The 24,111-nt window shown below is 46.6% G+C and overlaps 2 protein-coding genes across 3 annotated transcripts in view; both read left to right on the top strand.

Annotated features, from left to right (window-relative positions):
* The window catches only part of BORCS5 (BLOC-1 related complex subunit 5), a 343,941-nt gene that overhangs the window by 241,371 nt on the left and 78,459 nt on the right, over positions 1-24,111 (top strand). The gene's annotated exons all lie outside the window — the stretch shown is intronic.
* The window catches only part of LOC135911484 (glutamate [NMDA] receptor subunit 1-like), a 139,800-nt gene that overhangs the window by 93,902 nt on the left and 21,787 nt on the right, over positions 1-24,111 (top strand). Inside the window, exons 2-10 of one of the 2 annotated variants that reach the window (XM_070526914.1) lie at positions 2,567-2,736; positions 6,284-6,533; positions 10,862-10,990; positions 13,520-13,696; positions 15,458-15,558; positions 16,702-16,814; positions 17,311-17,485; positions 18,652-18,796; positions 21,336-21,543. In XM_070526914.1, the coding sequence (XP_070383015.1) occupies positions 2,585-2,736; positions 6,284-6,533; positions 10,862-10,990; positions 13,520-13,696; positions 15,458-15,558; positions 16,702-16,814; positions 17,311-17,485; positions 18,652-18,796; positions 21,336-21,543 (1,450 nt within the window). In that variant the 5' untranslated portion in view covers positions 2,567-2,584. The remainder of the gene's footprint in view (positions 1-2,566; positions 2,737-6,283; positions 6,534-10,861; positions 10,991-13,519; positions 13,697-15,457; positions 15,559-16,701; positions 16,815-17,310; positions 17,486-18,651; positions 18,797-21,335; positions 21,544-24,111) is intronic. The other variant, XM_070526915.1, reaches the window with a different exon arrangement.

The raw sequence follows: 24,111 nt of genomic DNA on the forward strand, positions 1-24,111 counted from the left end.
TTTCACAATGGTGCACCGTACTATCCAAACAGATGTTGGGCCACTTTTCTTTCCCCGCCTGTTCCTGGTTTCCCCCCCGTACTGCGTCGAACTTCTTTCATTGTGGTTATTTTATCGCGACCTCCTTTACCAATGGCTTCCTTGTTCCCGCAACAAATACATACGGCACAGGTTCTCTGATGAAGAGGCGTCGGCCACAGTTTACTTTTCTTCCTTCCTTAGTTCTTTCTTTCATTCGTTCTGTCGCTTTCGTGTACACCTTTCGCTGATTCTGAGTAGCGCATCGCGGAACATTCGCTCGCAATGTTCTTTTCTTCCAGAAGACTGACAGCGGAGATTGCTTATTCCAGACGCGATTCAAACGCCCATGCCCACCTGGGATCGGGAAACAACCCGTATTGGTGGGCAGCTTGATCCGCATTGACGCGTTCGCCCCGTCTTTGTTGTTCCAGCCTTCTCGCCGACTTGCAGAGTTGACACATTGTCTCCGAACGTCGAAATGAACGTCGTTCGCTCTGTTAGCAAGTGCGTGGATCCCCTATCGGCAAATCGATTGTCTGCCAGAAGTCAATTTACATTGGTTCTTTTTTTTTCTGTTATTATCTGGCTCTTGTCTAAGTCGCAACTTGCTGCCTCTGCTATCGTTCACTTGTCCTTCTCAAGCATGTTACTAAAAGCAGCAATCTGGCATGTTAGAGAGAGGGGCCATTTAAATGGCAACTGCAACAAAATTTAATTTTGACTAAATTGGTTATGAGGGAATAGTATATAATGTTGAAGCCATTTTGGCAAAGCTGCACGCAGGGCTGGTAATTGTCTAATTTTCTAATAAGCAGCTTCTGTAGTTTCTATAGAACACCTAAGTTGACCACGCGGGGTACCTTGTGGTTAGCAAGTATGACGTAAATTTCAGCACGTCATCTCTGAGATCTTTTCCAGCCCGCCGCGCAGGCAGGAAGTCGTGCGAACGCCTCCTATGATCTCGGAGGTCATGTGAAAGAACCGCGTTCGGTCGTGCATTACTTCCAGCAAGCGGTAATGCCTACCTTTTCCATTGTTCTCAGTTTGAGCATTAAAACCGCATACTTTATCCCAGCATTTAGCGATGCATCCGTCGGTATTTCAAGCGCAACATTTTATGCAGAGGGTGCTCCATGTCTGCATTATCTGAAACTAGACATTTACGTGGTACAAAGTCTGATTGCAGTTTGTCCTTAATTGACAGTAATAAACAGACAGACAAAAAAAATCAATCCTTGAAACATGAGTTCCCCAATTTATTTCAATTTCAAACTATCAATCACGTTAATCTCGTGGCTATTGTTCCTTGTCTGTTGACGCTACATGAGATGATAATTTTAATGTCTTCCGGAATTTTTTTGAGAATCGCCTGTTGCAGATAACACAATTCTAGTCATTGAGCTAGAGTATTCAGAGAAGCGGACATGCACGAAAAATCGAAGCACATATTCAACTAACTAAAATTCACTAATCAACTTCTAAATAATTACTTTATGGGACACATCGAAATTTACGAATTCTAGCCGGTGAGTTTGAAAAGCGTGTTCATTTGGAATGAATTTCTCGAGTGACACCATTTAATGTGTATATATGCGTTACGATTTATGCGTTAGTCGGACACGTAACGCAGACGCGACATACGCTAGTGCACATTATTTCTGGCACCCATTCAGGCCTGTAATGGCGCCGCACAGGCACCCCTCTATACTTTTCCCGCAAAGAGCTGCGCTAGTAAAATTACATCACTTACAGGTTTGAACAGCTTATATTGTTTTGAACCTTTAATATTTAATCGTCTGAGATGAACTTAAGATAAAGGGAATGCGCTGTCAGTGTCATGTTTCGTGAAATTCGTTTGCGGGCTGCCATTCTGAAAATTCTGAGGTTATAATTTAGTCAACAACGTAAAACCTCGCATGAGCAAAATTTCTTGCGAATGAACAACGTAGCAATATAACCCGCATTTACGGCAGGGGATAGCACATAGCATACGTATAAATAAATATATGCGGAGCCCCACGGCGACGCCTACGCCGACAGCGGCAATAATCCCCTTGGAGTGTCCATATAATTGCTATCGTGATCATAAGCTTACGAATAATCTACGTCGCTCTATTTGAAAAAGTCTTTTAAAGCGAAAGGTTCACTGGCAGCCAACTTGCGATTTCGCCGTGGCGGTGCTCCGAGGAGGCGCATGACGTCACAACGCGCGCCTCGCCGCAGATATTTCTCTCTCTCTCTCGCTCCCTAGTCACTACTGCGCATGCGTCACTAGTAGCTCCAAGCCACAGGTGTTCCGTCGCTGTGCAGCGACGCGCCTTTCCGTGGCCGCCGTTTGTTATGACGTCACACCGCGTTCCTCGTCGTTGCGCTCGCCTCCGCTCGCTTCGCCAGCTGCGTCGCATGCCTGATAACATGTCGGAGGATTGAGAAGGAGAGCTCGCGTGCGCCGCAACCACAGTTGAAGCGGCAGCATGGACGGCGACAATTTGTTGTGTGGCTTTTCCGTGTTACTAACGTTCAGCTGTTTTATCTCCGGTTGCAGCGTGGCCGGCGGTTTCCGATGGTTGGCCGAGGGCGCCGTCCGACCTGGGGCGCCCCCTCTACCCCCCGCAGGGGGGCCTGCGACGGGGGGACTCACCACGGCCGCCTACCCGTCTGGCTGCTGCTACTGCTGCTGCCACTACACCTCGCCTCGCTCGTCGCGACGCAGAGGTACGAACTTTTCGAAAGGGGTGCTCGAAAGTACGAAATTTTTTAAATCAAACTGAATACGAATATTCTGAAAATTCTGGGTTTTCCCCTATTGAATAAAACACTGTACATTCCCTTTAAAAAAAAAGAAAGATGAAACTAGAGTGTGAACTGCGAAGTTAGCTAAAGAACATTGTGCTTGAATTGGTGCAGGGTGTCGTGCAAGATGCGAACGCAAGATGATTGCTGAGCACAGCGAGAGAAGAGAGAAAAACGCTTGCGTTGAAATACCGCGGAAAGTGCTAACTCTCGATCTTGGCTCAGCATTTTCTGTGGAGATCAATTAACAGCACACATGAGGCAACCTTCGAGGATTTTTTTTCTTCATTTTTTTCCCCGACAAGCATTATAACAGCCATTCCTATAACTCATTGCTCGACCACGAATGAATGTACTTCTGAAATCTTGAATCGAATATGATTTGAGTAACAAATACACTTTGATTCGCGCTCGAAACGTGCTATATTCGCACACCTATACCTTGAGACATACCATTCAATACGAGAACTAACGAGGTCTTCTGACATTAATCGTCAAATCACGTTACACTTTCTACTTCTGCAGTGATCATTGTCTTGATATTTGCCAGGCGATCACCCTTTCGGTGTTCTCCCTTGAAAATTATTTAAATCGTGGGGTTATATGTGCAAAAAACCACGATCTGATGATGAGGTCCGCCGCAGTGGGGGACTCCGGCTTAGTTCTGGCCACCTGAGGCTATTTAACGTGCACCTAAAGCTAAGTGCAGGAGCGTTCTCGCATTTCGTGCCCATGTAAATGCGGCCGCCGCTACCGCCTCTGGCATCGAACTCAAGACCTCGAGCTCAGCGGCGCAACGTCACAACCACTCAGCCGGCGTGTTTGCTGTAGCTGCGGTCACGCGGCTAGTGGGTTCGTCTCCTTGCGGCGAAAGCTTGGGTTAGTCAAGAATAGTAATCATTTTCATTGTGTGGTTGAGCGTTCCCGAACCTGAGCTATAGTTGTGAGGTACGTCCTAGTGGAGGACTCCGGGTTCATCTTTTTTACCACTTTAACGTGCACCCAAAGCCCAGCTGCATTCCACCCCCATCGGAATGGGGGCCGCGCCGGCCGATAATGAAATCCGCAACCTTAGTTCACACACCAGAACGCAATAACCCCTGAGTAATTGGGCAAAGTAGAGGAGAGGCGTGGGCGTGATGGTACATCTTTGAACGACGGAAAAAAAAGAAGCCTGCACACGCAGAAACGGAGACAGGCGCAGAGACGACGCCAAGGCGCAGTGTTGAAATCCCCGCCTCTGTCCTTCCCGATTTCCGTATTTGCGCTGTGCGTCGTTCGTTTGAAAGCTTAGTATAGGTACGCGGTGTGCCTGTCGGGGGGGGGGGGGGGGGGGGGGGTAGCGGGCTCATTTGGAGTTAATTTGGAAACTACTGCGCAACAGCGCTAGCAGTTTGAGACGGAGACGAGCGGAAACGATGGACTCGTAGGCGCCGCCTAAAACTGGGGCGCAATTTCGTGGAGATTATTGGATTTACTCGTAGGTATTGAGTTATCTAAGTTATAGGATCCCACCGTCATGAGGAAACCCGTAAAATTTTGTATCGATGCGACTCATCGCCGGTAAAAGTACGTGACAGTATTAGAGAGTCGTGGAGAATAAAACTAATGCTACACATATACACATCAAGAATTCTGTTTTAAGGGCGTCCTTATCGCAATAAAAATGATTAATGCTAGAACGGAAAGCATGTATAACATACCTGGTTAACTCAAGCAGGCTAGGTGACTATGTGTCACCGCGCCGTTTCAAAGGGCATGCCAATAAATTATTGTCATCATCATCATCATCATCATCATCGGAGATTGAGACATTCAAATTCGTTGCCTATAGGCCTGCCCCACGTGTTCTGCCCGCCGTGTTGAGGAGGACTTAGATAAATTAATTTGCATTTGGAGTCGTTTTAGATCCTCAATGGCTGTTCTTAGGAAACTTTACACATGCGACATGCCACGTGGCTTAAGCTGAGAGATGTTCTTAGGCCATGACAACGTCCGTGATCTCAATTACGCCCCGCTGAAGTGCTTACGGCACTCCTGTGAGGTACAGGCCTTCAAGAGGACTCTGTAAATAGCTTGTGTTAGCGCATGTAGTGGGCGTATATGTGTTTATTATGCGTGCAATTTATTTTAGTCTTTTCCTCTCGCTGCTTTGATTTCATTGCTCACCATTTCAGCTCGAGTACCGAGCAAGACCTATCGGATAGGCTACACCCTCCAGATATGATTAATCTTTCTCTCTCTTCCAAGAACTGTGATGGTATGTGTCACAGAATAAACGGCTGTGTATTGTATGTGTAATGTTTGCAACCCTTCTGATGCGTCGTTTTATAATGTGCAATGTGTATTATGACACGTTATGTGTCTGTACCGCGTCTGTAGTTCTTGTGACACTTAAAAAGCGCCATTTCATTATGTGTTTCTTTATCTTGGGTGAAATTGTACGATGCATTTCCATGTCACCCGTGTGAGAAAAGAGTAACTGGTTTGAACTCTTGGAGCCAACATCTCCGTATTTATTCATGTCAATAAAAAGAAGACGCGTAAAACGAGGGACACATTAAACGAGGAAGACAGGACATGTGCGCCGACTACTGCCGCGCTAAGTACCTCGCATTACACTGTTTTAACAAGACACAGAAAGTTCGGGGGAAGATGAAGAGTTCAAATGATTATCAGCGTTCGAACAAGGGATATCCAGGAGGCATTTTCGCAAGAGGTCTTCTGTTCGTTCCGACGTAGACGAGTCTCTTTGTCGAAAGGTTGGCTCCAGAAACAACACTTGTTTGAGCACTGTTGATGATTTCCCTATCCTCTCGCTGAAGAGTCTAAATGGAATGAGACATGTCGTAGTGCGTGAGCGCTGTTCAAAGCATACACCATTTGAATAAGGGAATTCACCTGCATAAGTAACATGCCCGCCACATCCCAGGCGCGTGAGGTAAGCGTTGTGGACCACACACTGTAATCTCGGATGTTTGTGATACGCAGGTAGTCCAATACGTTATGAACTAGGTGACGGACCTATGAGCTAATCTGCAGACGGAACCTGAACTGAACTTTGGGTTTAGACCTACCATCCATTGAGTACGCGAAGGATCAGCAGAGGAGAACCATAAAGTGTTCCGTTATTGGTTTATCAGTATGGACAGACGTCAAGAGAACTCTTGTGTTGTTTTTTCACTGTTGTGTTGGTGTTGTTATTGTTATTAGTTTCCCTCTCATATTTCTTCCATTTGTTTCATTTTTTTATTTCAATGTTGTTGCTTTCTTTCGCTTGTTCAGCATAACATTAGATCAATGAAGTAGCCGAGGTGCTCCGTGCCTCAATATCCCTCCACAACCACCCATGTTTAACAGAAAACAGAACAGAGATTATTACCGTCACTGCCTGTCGACCACTGTCTTTTCACAAATCATGCATATACCAAACCTAGGCCAGTCATACTGTTCTGCATTGTGCCTACAGCAGCTCCACGGCTACGGCGGGGGTATCCCCGCCTACCGCGGGGGCACTCTTGCGGCGGCGGCAGCAGGCGCAGCCCATCTTCCACATCGGCGCCGTGGTGAACCCTCCGGACAGCACCAGCTACTTCGCACAAGCCATAGAGGACGCCGTTGGCGAACACGGCATCACGCTCTACGCGCAGACGGTCCACATGAACTCAAACCCCATACGCATAGCACAGAGCGTCTGCGAAAACCTCATCTCCGCACAGGTAAGTACTCGCGCCAGTTTAAGTTTATTATTCGTTCATAACAATTTGTTACAAGAAATGCTATATAGACAGAAGAACTTCAGTTTGGCCTAGTTGGTATTTACTGCAAATCATATTGACCGCAAGAAAGACGGGGACATAGGAAGAACATAGGTCATAGGTGCTGTTTATGTGTTTTCTTCCTATGTCCCCGTCTTTTTTGCGGTCAATATGATTTGCGGTATATAGACAAGGGTCCCAAAGTCAGAGACTGCACCGGGACCCTTGGATTAGAACTTATATAAACGAGGCGAGTTATAGAACAAGGCTTTCTCCACACAGACAGCTGTCGTTAAGGCTCCTTTCACACTAGCATGCCAACACGACACAGATTTCGGTCTGGCGACTGTCGATGACAGCGTTTTTCCTTCGTGTCGGCGTCTCTGTCACACTGCGCCGACGACCACAGTCTGCCGACGGTCGCTGAACAGAGGAAGACGGAGGGAGTGTACGAAAACCTCGTGCGGGAGTTTGCTCTCGAAGACGCTGAAGCCTACAGACGCTGGTTACGAATGGACGCAACCGCGTTCGATGACCTTCCACGCAAGGTCATCCCACTCGTCACTTGCGTCGGCGGCGTTGTCGTCCTAGTGTGACAGAGTGCTTCTCAGCGTCGAAGTCTGCCGACTAGTCGGCTAATGGTCGGCGTCGGTGTCGTGTTGGCCTGGTGTGAATGAGCCTCAGTAAACAGCTTTCAAGCGAGCTTTCGAGACCTAGTGTTCCTTGAACGCACCGGAGTAACAAAGAAAGGATTACTGCGCCTATTGTTTGCCTTTCTCCGAGACACTGAGTTGGTCAACTGCTTGGTGACACATTGGCATGGCGCGCCTTTCGCATTGACCTGTCGGTTCTTCGAGCTCGGGCAGTGGGCAGGAGGAAGTGAAAGAAGAGGAAGTTGGGGCACCATCTTGCTCGGTGCATGGTTGTGTCTCTCGTGACTGTGAGAATAAAGTGGCGAATTTTTTTTAACTGCTCTCAGTAGTCCGCGTGCAGTTGCTGGTGACCAGGAAGTGATTCGAACGCGCAACCCTCAGATGTCTGTGATATCTACAGTAGCTCGCAACAGTGTTAACACGCATGTGATGCTCGGGCGGAACCATAGCCGACAAAGCATGTCAAGCTTATCCCGCCTGATGCAAAACCACCTTCACCGCCACCAACTTAGCAAACAGTTGCTTAAGTTAGAGAATGCCTTATACAGGTTGTGACTTATTTAGATAAATCCGGGAGGGTTATTGTAGACTGTCAAATTCCGCCATGCTGGCGTTCATTGTAACGCTACCTATGACTGTAAGAGATGCTGTCGTATCAATCTCTTTCCTGTTTTTTTTTTTGCACATATACGCTAACCATCTCTTGCTTGACTGCAGACCGGTTGACGCTTCCGTCCACTTTAACTCCAAGTGCTTCTGGAAGGCATGCGTTACCTACGGTTCTCACTGGGTGAATCCCATCGCATTTCATTACGATGTGCTGAGTGGCCTCCGGATTTTCGCTGCAGCCTACAAATGCCTTATCTAGTTCCGAACATTTCCTTCGGTATGTTTTTGTTCTTAGGCAACCGACTCGAGCCTCAAATAGCAAGGCACTGCTATTTTTCTTATCGTACAGATTTTCCTTTCTAATTTCTTTCTCCTCATTCTTGAGAATCTCCGTGATCCTTTTTGTTTCCATTATTTGCGTCCAATTAACTGTCTCTGTTACCCTCACTTTCTTTCTGATGACTTCCGCTTGTCTATTTACAGTTTCAATTACCCTGTACTTGCTTGCCAACTGCCTAGACCTCTTCCTCCATTCTGTGTCCATGCTTTTCAAGTAGAAATACTTGTGCACTTTTGCTGCTCATTTACTTTCGCCCACGCTCCTGAGTCTTTCTTCGAAACTAACTTTGCTCTGTGCTTCTCTGAAGTCAAAAGGGGCCCAACCTATATCGCCGTGCACTGCCTCACTTGTGGTTTTACCGTAGGCTCCCAAAGCCAAGCGGCCAACCTGGGCGCATGACTTGGTGGCGCCAACTGGTAGCACAGAGCTCAACCAAACACAGAGCTATTATTGTAGTACTCAAGTGTATTCTGCTTCGCTGCTGGCGTTAGTAATCGGCCTCGGCATAATCGCGAACACATTGCCTTTCTTAATTTTTTTTTCTGACAAGAACAATTGGGGAACATGAAAACGTATCTACAAGGTGTTGTGGTTATATAGATTGGGCGTCTCAAGATGCCACTACCAGCATACGGTAGCACGGTATTATGTAAAAGGCCAGTATGTAAACTGGAATACCGGTCAGGCTAAAACCCTTTTAACCCTGCGCGCCGGGTAATTACCGAAATGCGCGTTATTAGCATGACATAGCATTGGCAGGAAAGTGGCGAGCGCAGAGTTTGCAAGAAAGTAAACTCAATCAAATCAACTCAAACTCAATCAACTATTGTTTGGGGATAAGATACGTCCCATATGGCATTAAATTTCTTTGTTAGAACAAACGCATAAAGGTGAGGGTAGTGCTGGCGGCACAAAAGGCGGGGTTAGCCTGGCGTGCTTGGCCAGCAAGTGTTCCACCTTGGTAAAACGGATGTTTCTCCTAACGTTCGCCAACTCTGTGTCTAGCAGGAGAGCAAGCAGGTGTTCAGTTTGTACTAAATGTTCTTGTCTGAGCTTGCTTTAGAAACGTCTAAATACAACTGTCCATTGATTTGCTGTGCATGTTAAGTTTCATTATACCTAGTTTTGTAGTTATGTTTAGCCATGTAGTTCAGTTGAGACGCGCAGGAAAACTGATCTTCGCGCATGTTCTAGGATTCCTTTCAGTACTTTATTTGTGTAGCTGTGTATGTCTGCGAATGTTCTCCTGGTAAACTCACCTGCTTCTACAGTAATTAAAGGGAAACTAACAAGAAGAACGTATTAAAACGATAACAAGAACTGCTCTCTCGTCTGCCCGTCTATGTTGTCCGTTAGGTTTATTAAACCACTGTCCGTGTCTACGTCTTCAACATCATCATCTGTTTTATTTTTTAACACAGGTTAACCAACCAGTCCTTGAGCAACTATCTTCATACTTCGCTTTTCAGTCTCGTCTAAGCTTCTTACAAAAACTACTTCAACCGCAGTGTTTGGACTTGGAGTATTGGCGGCGTACTTAAATTCCCGGTAACATACGCTTCGGAAGCAGCGCGCCCATTCAAAAAGCTCTTCAGGCCTCACCAAGTTTGAATGCGCTGTCATACACGCTTCTTCAAGACCTTCGACATTGCTCCCTATTTCTCTCCTCCGCGTTTTCTTTCTTTCTTTTTTTTGCTTGAACAGCGGAGAACCTTTCGTAAAATAGGAAATAGTGGCTTGTTTAACAGAACCTTCTCTTTTTTATTCTTTCTTGCGAAAGATTTCAAGAGCCTGGTTCGTCGCAAAAACTTCGGTAACGCCTCAAAAGTAGGATGACCAAGATGACCACTTGAGAGCCTTGCCTGTCAACATGTTCGTCCTGCTTTTGAGCGACGGCTGCTGTGTCTCTAAATTAACGTCATAGTTAATAATACTCAGCTCAAATGTAAACGTTGAGTACAATAAAGAGCCTCCAGCCAACCAATTTCGGGCTAATCGAAACAACAATATGCTCAAATTACATATTTTTTTATTACTGTTTTCTGTAACGCACTTGACTTACACTGAAGCGTTTTAGTGTAGCAACACCATGTTACAAAAGATGTCGATTGTTTTTTTTTTTTACATTTAAGGTAGCCTGTTTCATAATGGAAAGTCTCAACTTCTCTCCTTTGCAACAAGCTTTTATACAAGCTTGTAAGGCAGGAAACATTAATACTCCACAGTTTTACCAGTTCATTTCCGGTACGACCGGGCTGATTAGAAAAGATGCCCGCACAACCAATATAAAAATGTTCTCCCAACATTTCGCGTCATCTTTATGGATAGCGCGCATTCGCAACAGCCTTAAATTATCGTATTATTCTGCACATAGCCACTTTGTTCAGCTATTGTCGCATTTATTTTTCACTTGGTCTTACAGCACATTATTCCGTTACGCTGCTTCACTCTGGGGTCTTATTCTGCGTATCTGACAACACTGCGTTGTATTGCATTTGAAATTAATGAAATGAAACTGGGGGGAAAACAGCACAAAAAATATCACACAGCAGCAAATGCTCACATTACCTAACGTCGTCACCGCCTTAGGTAATCCTGATTTGCCCACCGTCGAAGACTCCTTTGTAGTGACGTCAGCACGGCTATACCAATGAGCTCGAGGAGCACGTTGTTTTGTCCATTCACAGGTGTTTGCTGTCGTGATCAGTCACCCAGTGTCCGGCGAACTGTCTCCCGCCGCCGTATCGTACACATGCGGCTTCTACAACGTACCTGTCCTCGGCATCAGCTCCAGGCACAGCTCCCTCTCCGACAAAGTGAGTGAGTGAGTGAGTGAGTGAGTGAGTGAGTGAGTGAGTGAGTGAGTGAGTGAGTGAGTGAGTGAGTGAGTGAGTGAGTGAGTGAGTGAGTGAGTGAGTGAGTGAGTGAGTGAGTGAGTGAGTGAGTGAGTGAGTGAGTGAGTGAGTGAGTGAGTGAGTGAGTGAGTGAGTGAGTGAGTGAGTGAGTGAGTGAGTGAGTGAGTGAGTGAGTGAGTGAGTGAGTGAGTGAGTGAGTGAGTGAGTGAGTGAGTGAGTGAGTGAGTGAGTGAGTGAGTGAGTGAGTGAGTGAGTGAGTGAGTGAGTGAGTGAGTGAGTGAGTGAGTGAGTGAGTGAGTGAGCGAGCGAGCGAGCGAGCGAGCGAGCGAGTGAGTGAGTGAGTGAGTGAGTGAGTGAGTGAGTGAGTGAGTGAGTGAGTGAGTGAGTGAGTGAGTGAGTGAGTGAGTGAGTGAGTGTCACTGTGGTCTATCAAGAACCTGACACCACATCATGTGGATCTGAAAGCCATTGCTTCATTTTGAGTGAAAATTTTTCAATGCAGCACAGTTCAAGCAGACTACCTATAGTTCGCGGCATCAATTTTCGGACAACATATTGAAGGTTAGAAACTGCCTAAGCTATTCAGTAACGAAAGACGGTAAAATTAGTTCTTGGGAGAGTTGGTCACTTATTTATTGCAGACGTAACAGCAGCGTCAAAAAACACCCACAAAAGAAAGCAACACTGACAGACACGGACAATCGCTGCACTCACAACTATCATGTTCCTTTCTTTTGTGGGTGTTTTTCGATGCAGCTGTTATGCCTGCAACGAGAGACGGCTAACTATATTATGGAGGGAGGACGGCTCGTCCATTGTGCGTTACTGGTTCTTCATTGAAGCTTTCATATTGACGGCGTCGCTTATAGGGTGATCAAAGACAAACAACGGCGAAGCCCTTCATGTTCTCCGTTCTGTGTTTCTTGACACAGCCCGCATCTTTCACTGCAATAGACCCAGTTAGTGGGACAGGCTGCATAATGTGGGTGCCGAAGATATTTTATTGCGGTTAGCATACTGGTAGTACTTGACGCACTTTCCGTGATCTATCTATCTATCTATCTATCTATCTATCTATCTATCTATCTATCTATCTATCTATCTATCTATCTATCTATCTATCTATCTATCTATCTATCTATCTATCTATCTATCTAGTCTCTAGCCATTTTCCCGTCAAATTGGGCCACTGGGTAGTCTACGGTCTAATGGGTAGCAGATCGGGCTGCTCTGCTCAAGGAACAAATTTCAAGCATCCCCCCCCTTCCCCCCCGCCCAACCGCCGAACCATTAAATGCGATCTGGTGCCCGGCAGAATCGAAACCATGCCACGTGCGGACTACGCGGCGGCGGCGCCAGATGGCGCAGCGTGTGCAGCGAGAAGCGCGAGAGAGAAGCCCGGCTGCGTATGGCGTTGGCAATATGTGTGGCTACATTGCTTCAATGTTGAAGCTGACGTCGGAAATGCCAACATCGACAATGCTAACGTCGGCATTAATCGTAAGACGGGTTTTGCCGGAAGTTTTTATTGGCAATAAGAGTGGTTTCACGTAATGTGGCTTGGTACTAACACTTCCGGACCAGTAATTTCCTGCTCCCGTATGATGTCGCACAAAAATATTGTGTCATATTTTGCCGATTCACTCGCCTTTCTGTTTCCCAAATACAAGGCGACAGGTAAACGAAATGATCGATCGCAGCAGAAAACAGCATAAAGGGGCACACGGTAATAAAATTTGCTCGTCCAACAATAATAGAATCGGTAACGGCCGTATGCAGTCTGGATAATGGCGTGACAATTGCTTTCTGATGATCGCTAAAAATGTACGCAAAGGCCCATAAACTTTGCTAGAAAAATTACTAGTGGGAACTCTGGCGCTACTGTCTAAGGGAGCTGCAAGTGCGGTTGTTCAGCCAGCCTGGAAGTGGCGTGCAGTAAACGTGTTTGCATGTCTAATCTAGGTCCTTCTAGTTTGCAGTGCTTTCTGGCGTTGTAAATTGACGATCTTTAGCAACGCCTTCTTATTGCACGTAATTTCGTCTATTTGCAATAATTACACAAGTGCGCGAGGAACTAATTGCTGTATTTTTTGTATTTTAAAAAAACTATGAATGTTTGGAAACTTATAAAGATAGAGTGTAACAACTTCACAAGAACATTTCAAACTAGAAGCGCGGAAATGCAGACGTATCCACGTCGTAAACGTCATACCCACGATAGCATAGGGATCGCAGCGGCATAGTTCTTGTCCAGTAATTCTGGTAAGGAAATCCAAGGAGAAGCATGTTCAGGAACACTTGTCAGCCAGGCTTGTTCCACGTGCACCTATCGAGGTCGCTGGCGACTTTGGTTCTTGGTGTCACATTTCCCGAGCTCTAGCGTCAAGCTCTGCATGGAGGTTTTTTTTTTTGTTACACCACGTTACGCCAGGGTTACGACGACGAGGCGCTGTTTCAAGTTCTGTTGAACTGTTCTTCCCACTGTACCAGAACTTGCACCGGACGTTCCTTCGCACGGTGCCACCGTACTCTCAGCAGGCCGATGTGTGGGTGGAGCTGCTGCAGTTCCTCAAATATCGCTGCGTGGTCTTCATCCACAGCTCGGACAACGATGGCCGCGCCACGCTGGGACGATTCCAGAACAAAGCCGAACCCCAGGGCATCAAGGTATATATATATATACAAGGGGAATGGATAGATGAGTGGATGTTATGGGCGTTCCCTTTGAAACGGGGTGGTGGCGGATGCCACCTAGCTCGTCACCTCTTTCTTCTCCATCTGCTTTCAGTCTTTAGGAACCACGGTGCGTGTTCAGACACTGCTAATCCCTCACTCAATAACAGCGCCAAAGGTGGCGCAACTCGAGATATATAATCTTTGATTCGTTTCTATTTAAAACAAAGCGTTTTTCGTCTAGTAAAACGGACTTTCGAACTAGTTAGTTCATGTTCACAGATAAAAACAGCACGAAAGAAAAGCTGGAAAAGAGGTACAACTAGGCGCGCAGGCAACTGAAATGAAACGCAAAATTGTGTACCTTAAAGGTTGCCTAGCTTCTATGGTTACTACAACTTTGCTAGCAGCAAAACAATCACAGTATCACCCGCAAGGCGAAACATTGATAGCGACAGCGAAGTATTAGACAACTACGAGTGAGGTTCGTAGTTTTATCGGTAGCATAATATGCACTAAGTATTCGCTGACTAACTAAATTGACGACGTAATGTCACCAGTGCATAGGCAAACATGAACAGATCTCACTCGACGAAAGCAAACACTAGCTGTCACAACGCACTGCGCGAGCAGAGGGGACAGAACGCTTCATGCTGCCTCTTGCTTCAACGCTTCTCCAAAACTTGAATTAACGCGCCCACCAGCAGTAGGTGCCCGGAAGGATACCACACATGCAGCCCCTAGCCATCTCAGCTCGCCCAACCTATGCACCCGCTGGAGATTACCTTCAACATAAGGCGCGGGCCGTGTATGCGCTCAGCCGCGCGTACAGCCATGCACGATCATGCCAGTCACGGCCGGGATAGAGGAGGCGTTCGCTCACCTGCACCCCCTCCCCCTAGCGCACGCTTGATCACAGTACCGCGCGGTGTTCAATACACACACTATAAATAGCCTAAAGCAAAGACAATGATGATCCTTTTTGGCGCATTTAATCATTTGTATGCCAACATTTTTTTTTTTTCAGAAGAGCACTACAATGTACCGAATTTCTTCTTGGCCTACTAATTGTGAACAGCTTTCATACTGCAACATAACCAATTCATTTGTTATTTTCTGCTGTCATTTGCAAAGACATTTCTGGTGTATCTGTTTCTGTTGTTGACATTTTCTGCTGTCTGTGATGCAAAGACAGATGTTGAGTAGCAGAACTCCCCGCGTTCTTCTCTGAGGACTTCTCTGGGTCGAGAAAATACGACAAAGAAATTCTCGCACTTCTCGCCGCCATATTTAGAACACCGGGCAGCCAGACTGCCACTCAATTTCCGCCAACTGCACTCCGAAAGAAAAAAAAAAAGAAGGAAAGAAAGCGCTTTCTGGGAACGTGGTACCATTTAACACTGCGCGCAGTATTTACACTAAGATGATGAAATGACCCCTACTCATCCATGGTGCTCAGTAGACGCAAGGAAGTCTCTGGATGAGGGACCCTCGTCGCTGGCATAATTTCGAGGAAATGCCTGGGCAAGTGAGACCCGGCCTAAACGCAGAAAAAATGCATTTCATTTTTGAAAGTTGCCTCATTTCCCGATGGAATACGCTGTTAGCGTGTACAGAGTGGATAATAAACATCCTCGTCAATATAGCACGTAGTTGACGGGTGCGACTTCTTTCAAGTCCGTCGATAGAATCTGAGTCCACGCTCAATCTGTTTCTGACAATTTGCATTTTCTGCGCCTCTTCTCGTTGTTTCAGCTCGAACGAGTCATCGAATACGAACCAGGCATCACCGACATTACGCAAGAGTTGGAAGAAACCAAGGAAATTCACTGCCGTGTGTTTGTGCTCTACGCAACGTGAGTTCGATACGCTGCGCAACTTTTATCCGCTGCTGTAGCAGTAGCAGTATCTTGCTTTATCATCTTGCCGATCGTTAATGTATCGCTTTATAGTAAAAGATGGAAACGTAATTCCTACTGACCACACTGTAACTGAATAACTTCTCTGTTTGCAATAGTTGAACCGAAGGCCTCGATATTTAGTAACGACTATGAAGCCGACAGAAAATGAAGCACAGCAAGGTATAAGGGAAGCTAACTCTTCGTCTAATTGCAATGTAGAAATAAGCCTTAATGAAAGACATCTTACAGTAAGCTTCTTATTCCTAATGATGATAAAGATTTATTAAAATGTAGATGGTGGAGAGAAAGGTGAAATAATGGTGGAAGGAAAAAACAACTTGCCGCTCGTGGGAATGCTGAGAACCCACTACCACCACCATTCGCAGTTTAACCCTCATTACTAAATAATTCTACATTGCATTAAAAAAATTTAATTACCATTATGCTTTCTTTGGCTACATTGTCTGTCGCCTTCATGTAACACTATAGCTGCCGACACCTGAATGATGGGAAAGCAACGGGAAACAAAGAACATGAAAAATGATAAAGGTTACTTTTAAACAATGCACTTGCAATTTTTTTAATATCTTATTTACCTAATACACACAGTTCCCGGCTAAGTAAAATGTTCGGGTTTGCAGTTTGACTGCGTCTGCGCAGGGTACATGCGGTGCATCCGCGCAAGCCGTCAATCTCACCAATTCGATACGTGAACGATATCGGCAAAATGGCTCGTTGTCTTCATTCAAAAGCGCACCAATGTCTCGTTGCCTCATGCGCTTAAACTTCTATCATCAACTGGTCTGTAGCGGATGTAATGTGTCTAGTATCACACAAAGTTTAAAAAAACGGCAGCGGTCTTCAATGGTGCGGCCCGAACATGAAGGGAGGATACGATTCGGAATCAGGAGTGTCATAGGACAGAAGATATAAACACAACATATTCAAGGAAAGAAAACTATCGTTATTTTTTTAACAGCTTCACGAATACAGCAAGGTATACAACCCCAACGCCTGGAAATATATAGTGCGCGATGGTCGGCCCGCAAGGAAGAACACGAATTCATCGCCTTCCTGCTATTTCTGTCTGGGTTCCAGTGCAGAAGATGCGACGGGAATATATTCCGAAGTGGCCTTTTTGAACATGACAAGTCCAGGCTATGTCTGGATTGTGTCTGAACAAGCCCTCAGAGCGCCAAATGTGCCCGACGGTAAGTCATCTCCAGTGCTTTACAGTAAGCAAAAACCTGCAAACAAGCTATTATTCAAGGCAGAGGGGTGGGGGAGGCGCACTGCTTTCAAAACAGCAATGAAGGTGCCAGATGACTAATATATCGGCCTCGAAAGAGAGTCCTTGAAGACGATGCTGTACCGCATGAATGACAGAATCCCATAAAGCCGCAAGAAAACCATCATGAATGACAAACTAACATAAAACACTCACTCATAAAGTCGCATCACCTGAATGTGCTAAAGAGGGCTTAGACATTAGGACACATGGAGCATATTTATATCACATACGTTTTGTAGTATATCATATAAATAGGCTAAAACAGGCAATGAATGAATTGCATGAAATTAGGCACAGAAACTAACATAGGAGCATGTCACGCGAAACAGGCACTGTTAGCTTACGGCATGTGGGTAATCTTTAATACGACCTTGTGTCACGAATGTGTTGGCAATGTTCTTTCTATTTCTTTTCAGGTGTTCTGGGGCTAGAACTAGTAAACGCATCCGACGAGAGAGCCCACATACGTGACAGTGTTCAAGTGATAGCCTTAGCCTTGAAAGAACTCCAGAAGGACCCCAACATGACTCAGCCCAACATTAGCTGCAGCATGCTTGGAAACTCCTGGGAGTCCGGACTCAAGCTTGTGAGGTGCGCTTCGAACCACTTCTTTTTCCGTCAGACACTACCGTCCTGCCTAATCGCAACTCTTAGTCACATTATTCGCAAAGCGCAAAATATATATGGCATAGAGATAAAGTTTAACCACTGGAGATATATAACAATGAGGAAAGCACTCGCTGCGCTGCTCTCGGTAATCACTTTAATCCGATGAGATAAAGCTTTCTTGTCATGCAGCATCAGCTCTCTCCCTCCTACTTTTTTAGAACCAATAAACAAAAGTAAAATTCAATAATTTAATACGCATACGCAGTAGCATAATTCAGTTTCCCAGAAATTCAGATAAAAAAAGCGTTCTTCTTGTTACAAAAAACACCATTGTCATAATGGTTACGTTTACCACCAACATTTTGGCACTACTGATCAGAGCGCCAACTGGCCATCAGTGATTATCGTCGACACAACTGTTATTAAAACAACGTTGAAGTATGTACGAGGTCGTCACAACACAGGCATAGGTAGCCTTATAACAATGTTGAGCCAGACATAGTGCTAGATTATCAATAGTAGCACTGATCTCACACAAACAACGTTGCGATAGGTCACCACCCAATTGAGAAGGCATGTTTTTAGATGATGATGATGATGACGACGACGACGACGACGCTGATGATGATGATATGAGCATACTCTTTCAATGGAGCTGATCGCACATCCCACGAAGTTTTCTTTAGCCCCTTCCGCCATATCAAATTAGTCATCATCATCAAGCAGGGCCTCTCGGTGGCAGATGGAACTATTTTGACTTTTTCCTTTTTTTTTGCTATTAAAACAAATAACACGTCTTCTGCCTATTTCTGTGAAAACCTCTACTTTTCTGTGCCTCTACTTTTTGTAATATTTATTTTTTTCGTTACATTTGGGTCACCGGCATTAAGTGCGCTCACTTTAGCGAATTAATGTCATTACTCAGTCATTCCAAATTTTCAAAAGCACAGTGCGTTTTATCACGACGAATTGGCTCAATGAGATGAGAATCGATACTGCAGACAACCATTCAAGCTTAACAACAACAAATCCGCGACGCTTGAAACAGAAACGACACACTTCAGAAACTTCAAAGTGATTGGGCTCAACATTGTGTCACTCTTAACGAGGGGATTCTCACACCAACCTCTCGGCGCTTTAATCGACAGCTTGCTCAAGAAACAGAAGCTGCTTCGCGGGGAGACAGGACGCGTTCGATTCGACGACAAGGGTGACCGACTCGACAGCGACTACGACATCCTCAATGTGGTGCGTGGAAGCCACGTCCCAGTGGGCCAGTACGTCTTCTCCAAGGTGAGCCTGCGCGCCCATGGTTGCTTGACTGACATAACGAGCAAGGTTGGCACGCTTGAAAGGCACATTCTCGTCGGGACTGCAACGATGGTGTACTACTGGTAGCTGGCTAAAAGTTGAGAAGATACATAAGGTGCTTACTATTTGCCTGTTTGTTTGAAAATCTTAGTTATTACAACAAAAATAAAGGGAAATTGCCTGTAATGGACAGAACATTTCCGCTGTCTGAGACAGATTACACGAGGAGGCAAACTACTCAGAATGTTAGTGAGTCCACTCATGAGAGAGATAGAGAGACGCTGTCTTCTATGAGAAACCACAGATGCTGGCCTGGCTGACGACCTATCACGCATATACAAGTGTTGGGCGAGAAATTTGATGAGCACACCAAAGCATAAAAGGCCCATACGCATGTGAACACCCACACACACTATAAAGTTGTTATAACGTCTCATTAAAGGCCAAGTGCATCGAGATCTTACTTTGGCTAAATTGGCTATAAACGTGTACTGTATCATTGACTGAAGCAATCTCGGCAAAGCTACAGGGCTAGTAATTGTCCAATTTGCTGATCAGAACAATTAAAATGGTGCTTAAGCAGACGACCCGTACGCCTAGCGGAAAGCGGATATGACGTAAGTGCCGCCAGCACGTCGCCTCCGAAATTCTTCAGCGCGCCGCGGGCAGCCGCGGGCCGGGGCTAATCTCGGAGCTTACGCGAAGGTACCGCGAGTTCGGAGTCGTAAACCACTTCCTGCGTGAGACAATGGCGGCATTTTCTCACGCTTCCGTTATCAAAAACGTCTTCTTGTGACGCGTAGACTCGCATATCAAATGTAGAACTTCGCACGGATGCTGCTGCGTGCCTACGCTATCTGACGCTATTGGCCTCGAGCTCCACCACTGGAAAAGCTGGCGCCACCGTCGGCGTGACGTGCTAGGAGGGATCACGTGGACATAGCGGCCGCGTCGGCTGCTTCGGGAGCGCCGAAGCGAGCTGAAAACGAGTTTAAATTCCCTCGTACGCTGCGGTCCTCATTTAGTGGCGAAATTTTCCCGCTTCGAGTGTCTACTTTACGACGCTTGAAAGCACTACAACAGGTAGTGGCTGCCTTTGAAGGCGCGCAACATGGTAGGCTACTGCTCGGTGCCGCAGGGCCGAACGCACGTAACGGAGACCAGTGTCAGCCTTATTCACACGTAGCCGCAGGACAAGAAGCTGCGTGAAGCTTGGTTCGCGCAACATAAAACCGGCAAACAGTCATCGGCTACAACTCGGGTATGCAGCAAGCACAGACGCGAGGAAGATTTCTGCTACGGCGCCCGGTCTGCGATGTTCTGAAAACGCGCACTGAGACGCTCGCCCGAGTCCGCTGCCCGACTAATGTCATGACGGTTAGGTCTATGAACTTGTCGATGCTATAGATACTGGCAAGTTGAGTGGAGTGGAAAGGCAACGGCAAGAAGCACACTTAAAAAAAGCATGGCATATGGTCATGTTTGTGTTATGAATTAATGTACTGGATTACAAAAAAAAGGAGCAGCAGGAAATGGCACGCTGAGAACACCGATAAACATACAGTGCGACGCAACTGGAGAAATAATATTGAAATGTCAAAGAATTTAGGAGAAAAAAAGATTGAATCGTCGCGACGGCACATCACAGTCCCCGTAGGCGTCGAAGTCTCTACAGTGAAGTTATTTTTGAACAGCTCTGATAGCACCCACGCAACAATGGTTGCTTGCATACTGTCAAATGCTCATATTCTGCGGCCTAAAGCTCATGGCATGGTTCGAAAACGCGCGCGCGGAGAAAACGAAACAGTGCGCGGACAAGCATGCAGACGCGCGGTCGGTCGCTGCGAATCTACGCGATCGCTGCATTGAGGCTTCGTTCTATTACGCTCCATTTAGTTATACAAACACTATAAGAACATATTTCACATAGCTTGCTCTCAGCGTTTACCTACCTTTCACGCAAGAAGCCGGTTCGGGAGACTCCATCGCGGCGACCGCGCGCAGTGGCGTTCACTGTACGTATTCGGTAAAGAGGTAGCGTCTGTAAACGATTGTGTGCTTTCAGTTTGCCCAAGATTATTATTTAGGCAGTAAAAAACTTCTCTCGTTTCTAAAGTACTTACAGAAATGTCCGGGAGAGCTCGCGCGTGGTGTTTTCAGTGAGCGCTGACAGCAAAACCTATGAGGAGCGCGCCGCGTGATCCCTCATACTACGCCAGCGAGGCGCTTCCGCTAGATGGCGACTCCGTAACTCCTCGCCACCAATAGGGTTTATGCGCGACCCCAAAATTTCGCTGCATAATTGGTCTTTAAGGCCCGTAGCTCTCTTGCATATTAGGAGCGCCTTCTCGGTGCTCAGTGCACGGGTAGTGGTTCTCCAAAGATCAAAATGGTACCGCAGTTACGAGCTCCAATGTGCCAGTATAGTGCATGCAGCCTTCAAACAATGTTCTTCTGACGATTAACGAGTCGCGAGTCATCTCGCCGACGCTTGGGCAACACGCTGGCTGATCTGTTCCAGTGGTCCATGAGCATGGAGCTCGAGCTGGAGCTGGAGAAAATGGTCTGGCCCGGGCGGCAGACCGAGACGCCGCTGGGTTACGTGATCCCCAAGCACTTGCGCGTCGCCACCATCGCCGAGAGGCCCTTCGTGTGGGTGAGGCCTGTCGCGGACGAGTCTCAGTGCCTGCCATCCGAGATACCCTGTCCATGGACCAACAGCACAGACGGTGCGTACGCGTCCTCTCCCGCGCATCTGCATATTGTTGCACGTGCGTGATGCCAGAGATGTAAGCTCTGTACAGGCTGCCAGGACGTCACCCATTTGCACAATGCTTGCAACGCAGAGCAAGCAGTTGAGAACACACAGGGCGGACGCTAACAATTCACAAGTTTGTTCAGAGGGACGAAAACTAACTGGAAAAAGTTGAGGCGAAACCCACTCTTTGGGGATTTTCATCGGTCGCCGTTAATGCAATTAGCGTTCAAGTGGTGGTGCACATATAATTTGGTGACGGAAGGGTCATTATTGAAAGGTCTGGTCGTGCATTAATCACGCCGCGTGAGAGCCGCAGCCGGGCTCATCTTTCGCGCTTCCCTCGGGGGGGGGGGGGGGGGGAGGGAGGCTGCGCCATCTAGCGGCGGGCGCCGTGGGTGCCTCCTCATTTCCCATGCGTGGCCTCCGAGATTGCGCATGTGCTCGGGGGCCTAGGTTCGATACTGACCAGTACGGAAATTTTACGTCCTTCTTTTCATTAGAAGAGCCGCCGGATTAAAGAGGCTAGAAACACTATACAAATTGGAAAACAGGGGAAGTAGGCTAAGAATTCTGATCAACCTGTTCCCCCATTCTCTCAGCCCAAAACCAATCAACGCGGCACGCAAGAACAACAGGCGACTTGTGGAGACATCTTGCGGTGATTATGTGAACAGTTCTGCCCGCCTATAGAAGCGCCGCTCTATCGCGCGGCTCTTCACTTCGAACAAGTAAACATGCAATACCTCGATGATGGTCAATACGCTGTGCAAGCACCTTTAGGACGTCAGGTAAACGCGACAAAGTCGGTTGTGTCGATAGAAGCTCCGCGCGCTTTAGTTTACCACGCCGCCACGATACGTCGCTACGAGCGCTGCTATTCGCCTCGACTTCTCGTTCCGGTAACGTATAGGCGTACACTGCAGTACGGTCAGGAAACGCTGTGCCATTATACTGCTAAGCCCGATGTGGTGGGTTCGGCTGCCAGCCGCGCTGTATACAAGTGCATTCCGACGGGAAGTCAGTACCTTGTTGCTATAGGATGGGACACGTATTACAGTAGGAAAACATTTAGGATTAACGTCGAGTCTTACGCTATGACTTCTCTCGTGATCCACTGCACCAGGTTTGGGAAGTTAAACTCCATCAGCTTGAATTATCACTAGTCGATTCACCTTTGAAGTAAAAAAAAGGAAGGCGCATCACATTACGGCACTCTTCCTTCTGTGTTTTGAATTTAGTTACAAGGACATCCATATTAAATTTATGGTGGCTCCGCAATCTGAATAATAAGCTTCTTGCTAACTGAAACGCATAACTATAAGCTATAACTAACGATTTTTGCATGAAATGTGTGTCACAGCTGGTGGCGTTTTGGGTGATGCCGGTTACTCCCGTCTTGCTTAGCCTAAACGATACATATCGAAGACAGGTCGGTACAATAGAACAAAGAAAACAATAATAAGCTGTAATTTGAGTTGGTGTCGAAACGCGCTTAAGCATAGCTGTCATAAAGTTCAAACAAGCATAACGCATGCCGCAAAACATAAAATTGGTCCAGCAAGTGATCGTGCCTTGTTCTTTAACGAAAATATAGAGTGGGTCAGCAGGCCACAAAAGTTCACAGCCTGTTCCATGAAAGCACAGTGTGTCATTCCATATGTACGATGTAACTGTGGTGCTTGTGATTAAGCTAATGCAGTGAAAACAGTACGTCATTATGGATTACGTTCATATACGTATACAATATGATCAAGTAAGAATAAGCCCAAAGCCTGCTCTTAACACCGTTTTCGCGAAACGGCTATGAGAAAGAAAGCATGTTCTGTTCTGTAAACAATGCCGGTGCGACGTAGGACCCCCCAAAAGCGAAACAGCGCGCAATCGGCTCCCCGAAAAAGAAGAAGAAAGAAAGATTTGTGAGTACTGTAACGCTTCAAAGGCCCGGAGGGAATACGAACACAATCAAGACGGCAGCACAACTAAAGAGCCTCGAAGGTGAGCAAGGACAAAGAAACAACGACCTGCCACCACCACCAATAACGCAATGAATGGCGCGCTGAAGACGGGAGAGAAAAATAGCCCGGTAAATCAATGCCGAGCGCTCTTCTCCCCAGGAAAGGGGGTCTCCATCACTGAAAACCTGTGGCCAGATTGCTCGCAGCTCCTTTTTCATGTGTGTGTGTGTGTGTGTGGTTTTACCTGTGCCTTTTACCTCCCACGTCGCACGTACATAGCCGCGGGACTATTGCCGCCAGAGCGCGCTGTGTGCTGCTGCCAAATTAATTCCCTCTTTGTTCACCACCTTCGTACGTTATTAAACGTTTTCTTTGTTTTCGGCTGCAGCTCTTCGATGGAGAAGGCTCGTGCTTCTGTGCGCCGGCAGACGCGTATTGCGCTTTGCTTTTAGCTCAGCAGATCACCTTATTGCCCCGTTGCCACTTTTGTATTTACTCACTGCTTCGTGAGCGTCAGTTTTCCTCCTCTTCTTCTTCGTCTTCTGCTTCTTCTTTCGTTGCTTTCTTTCCTATTTTTTTTTATC

This window comes from Dermacentor albipictus, chromosome 10 (genome assembly GCF_038994185.2).
Source record: "Dermacentor albipictus isolate Rhodes 1998 colony chromosome 10, USDA_Dalb.pri_finalv2, whole genome shotgun sequence".
In the NCBI taxonomy this organism is placed as follows: domain Eukaryota; kingdom Metazoa; phylum Arthropoda; class Arachnida; order Ixodida; family Ixodidae; genus Dermacentor; species Dermacentor albipictus.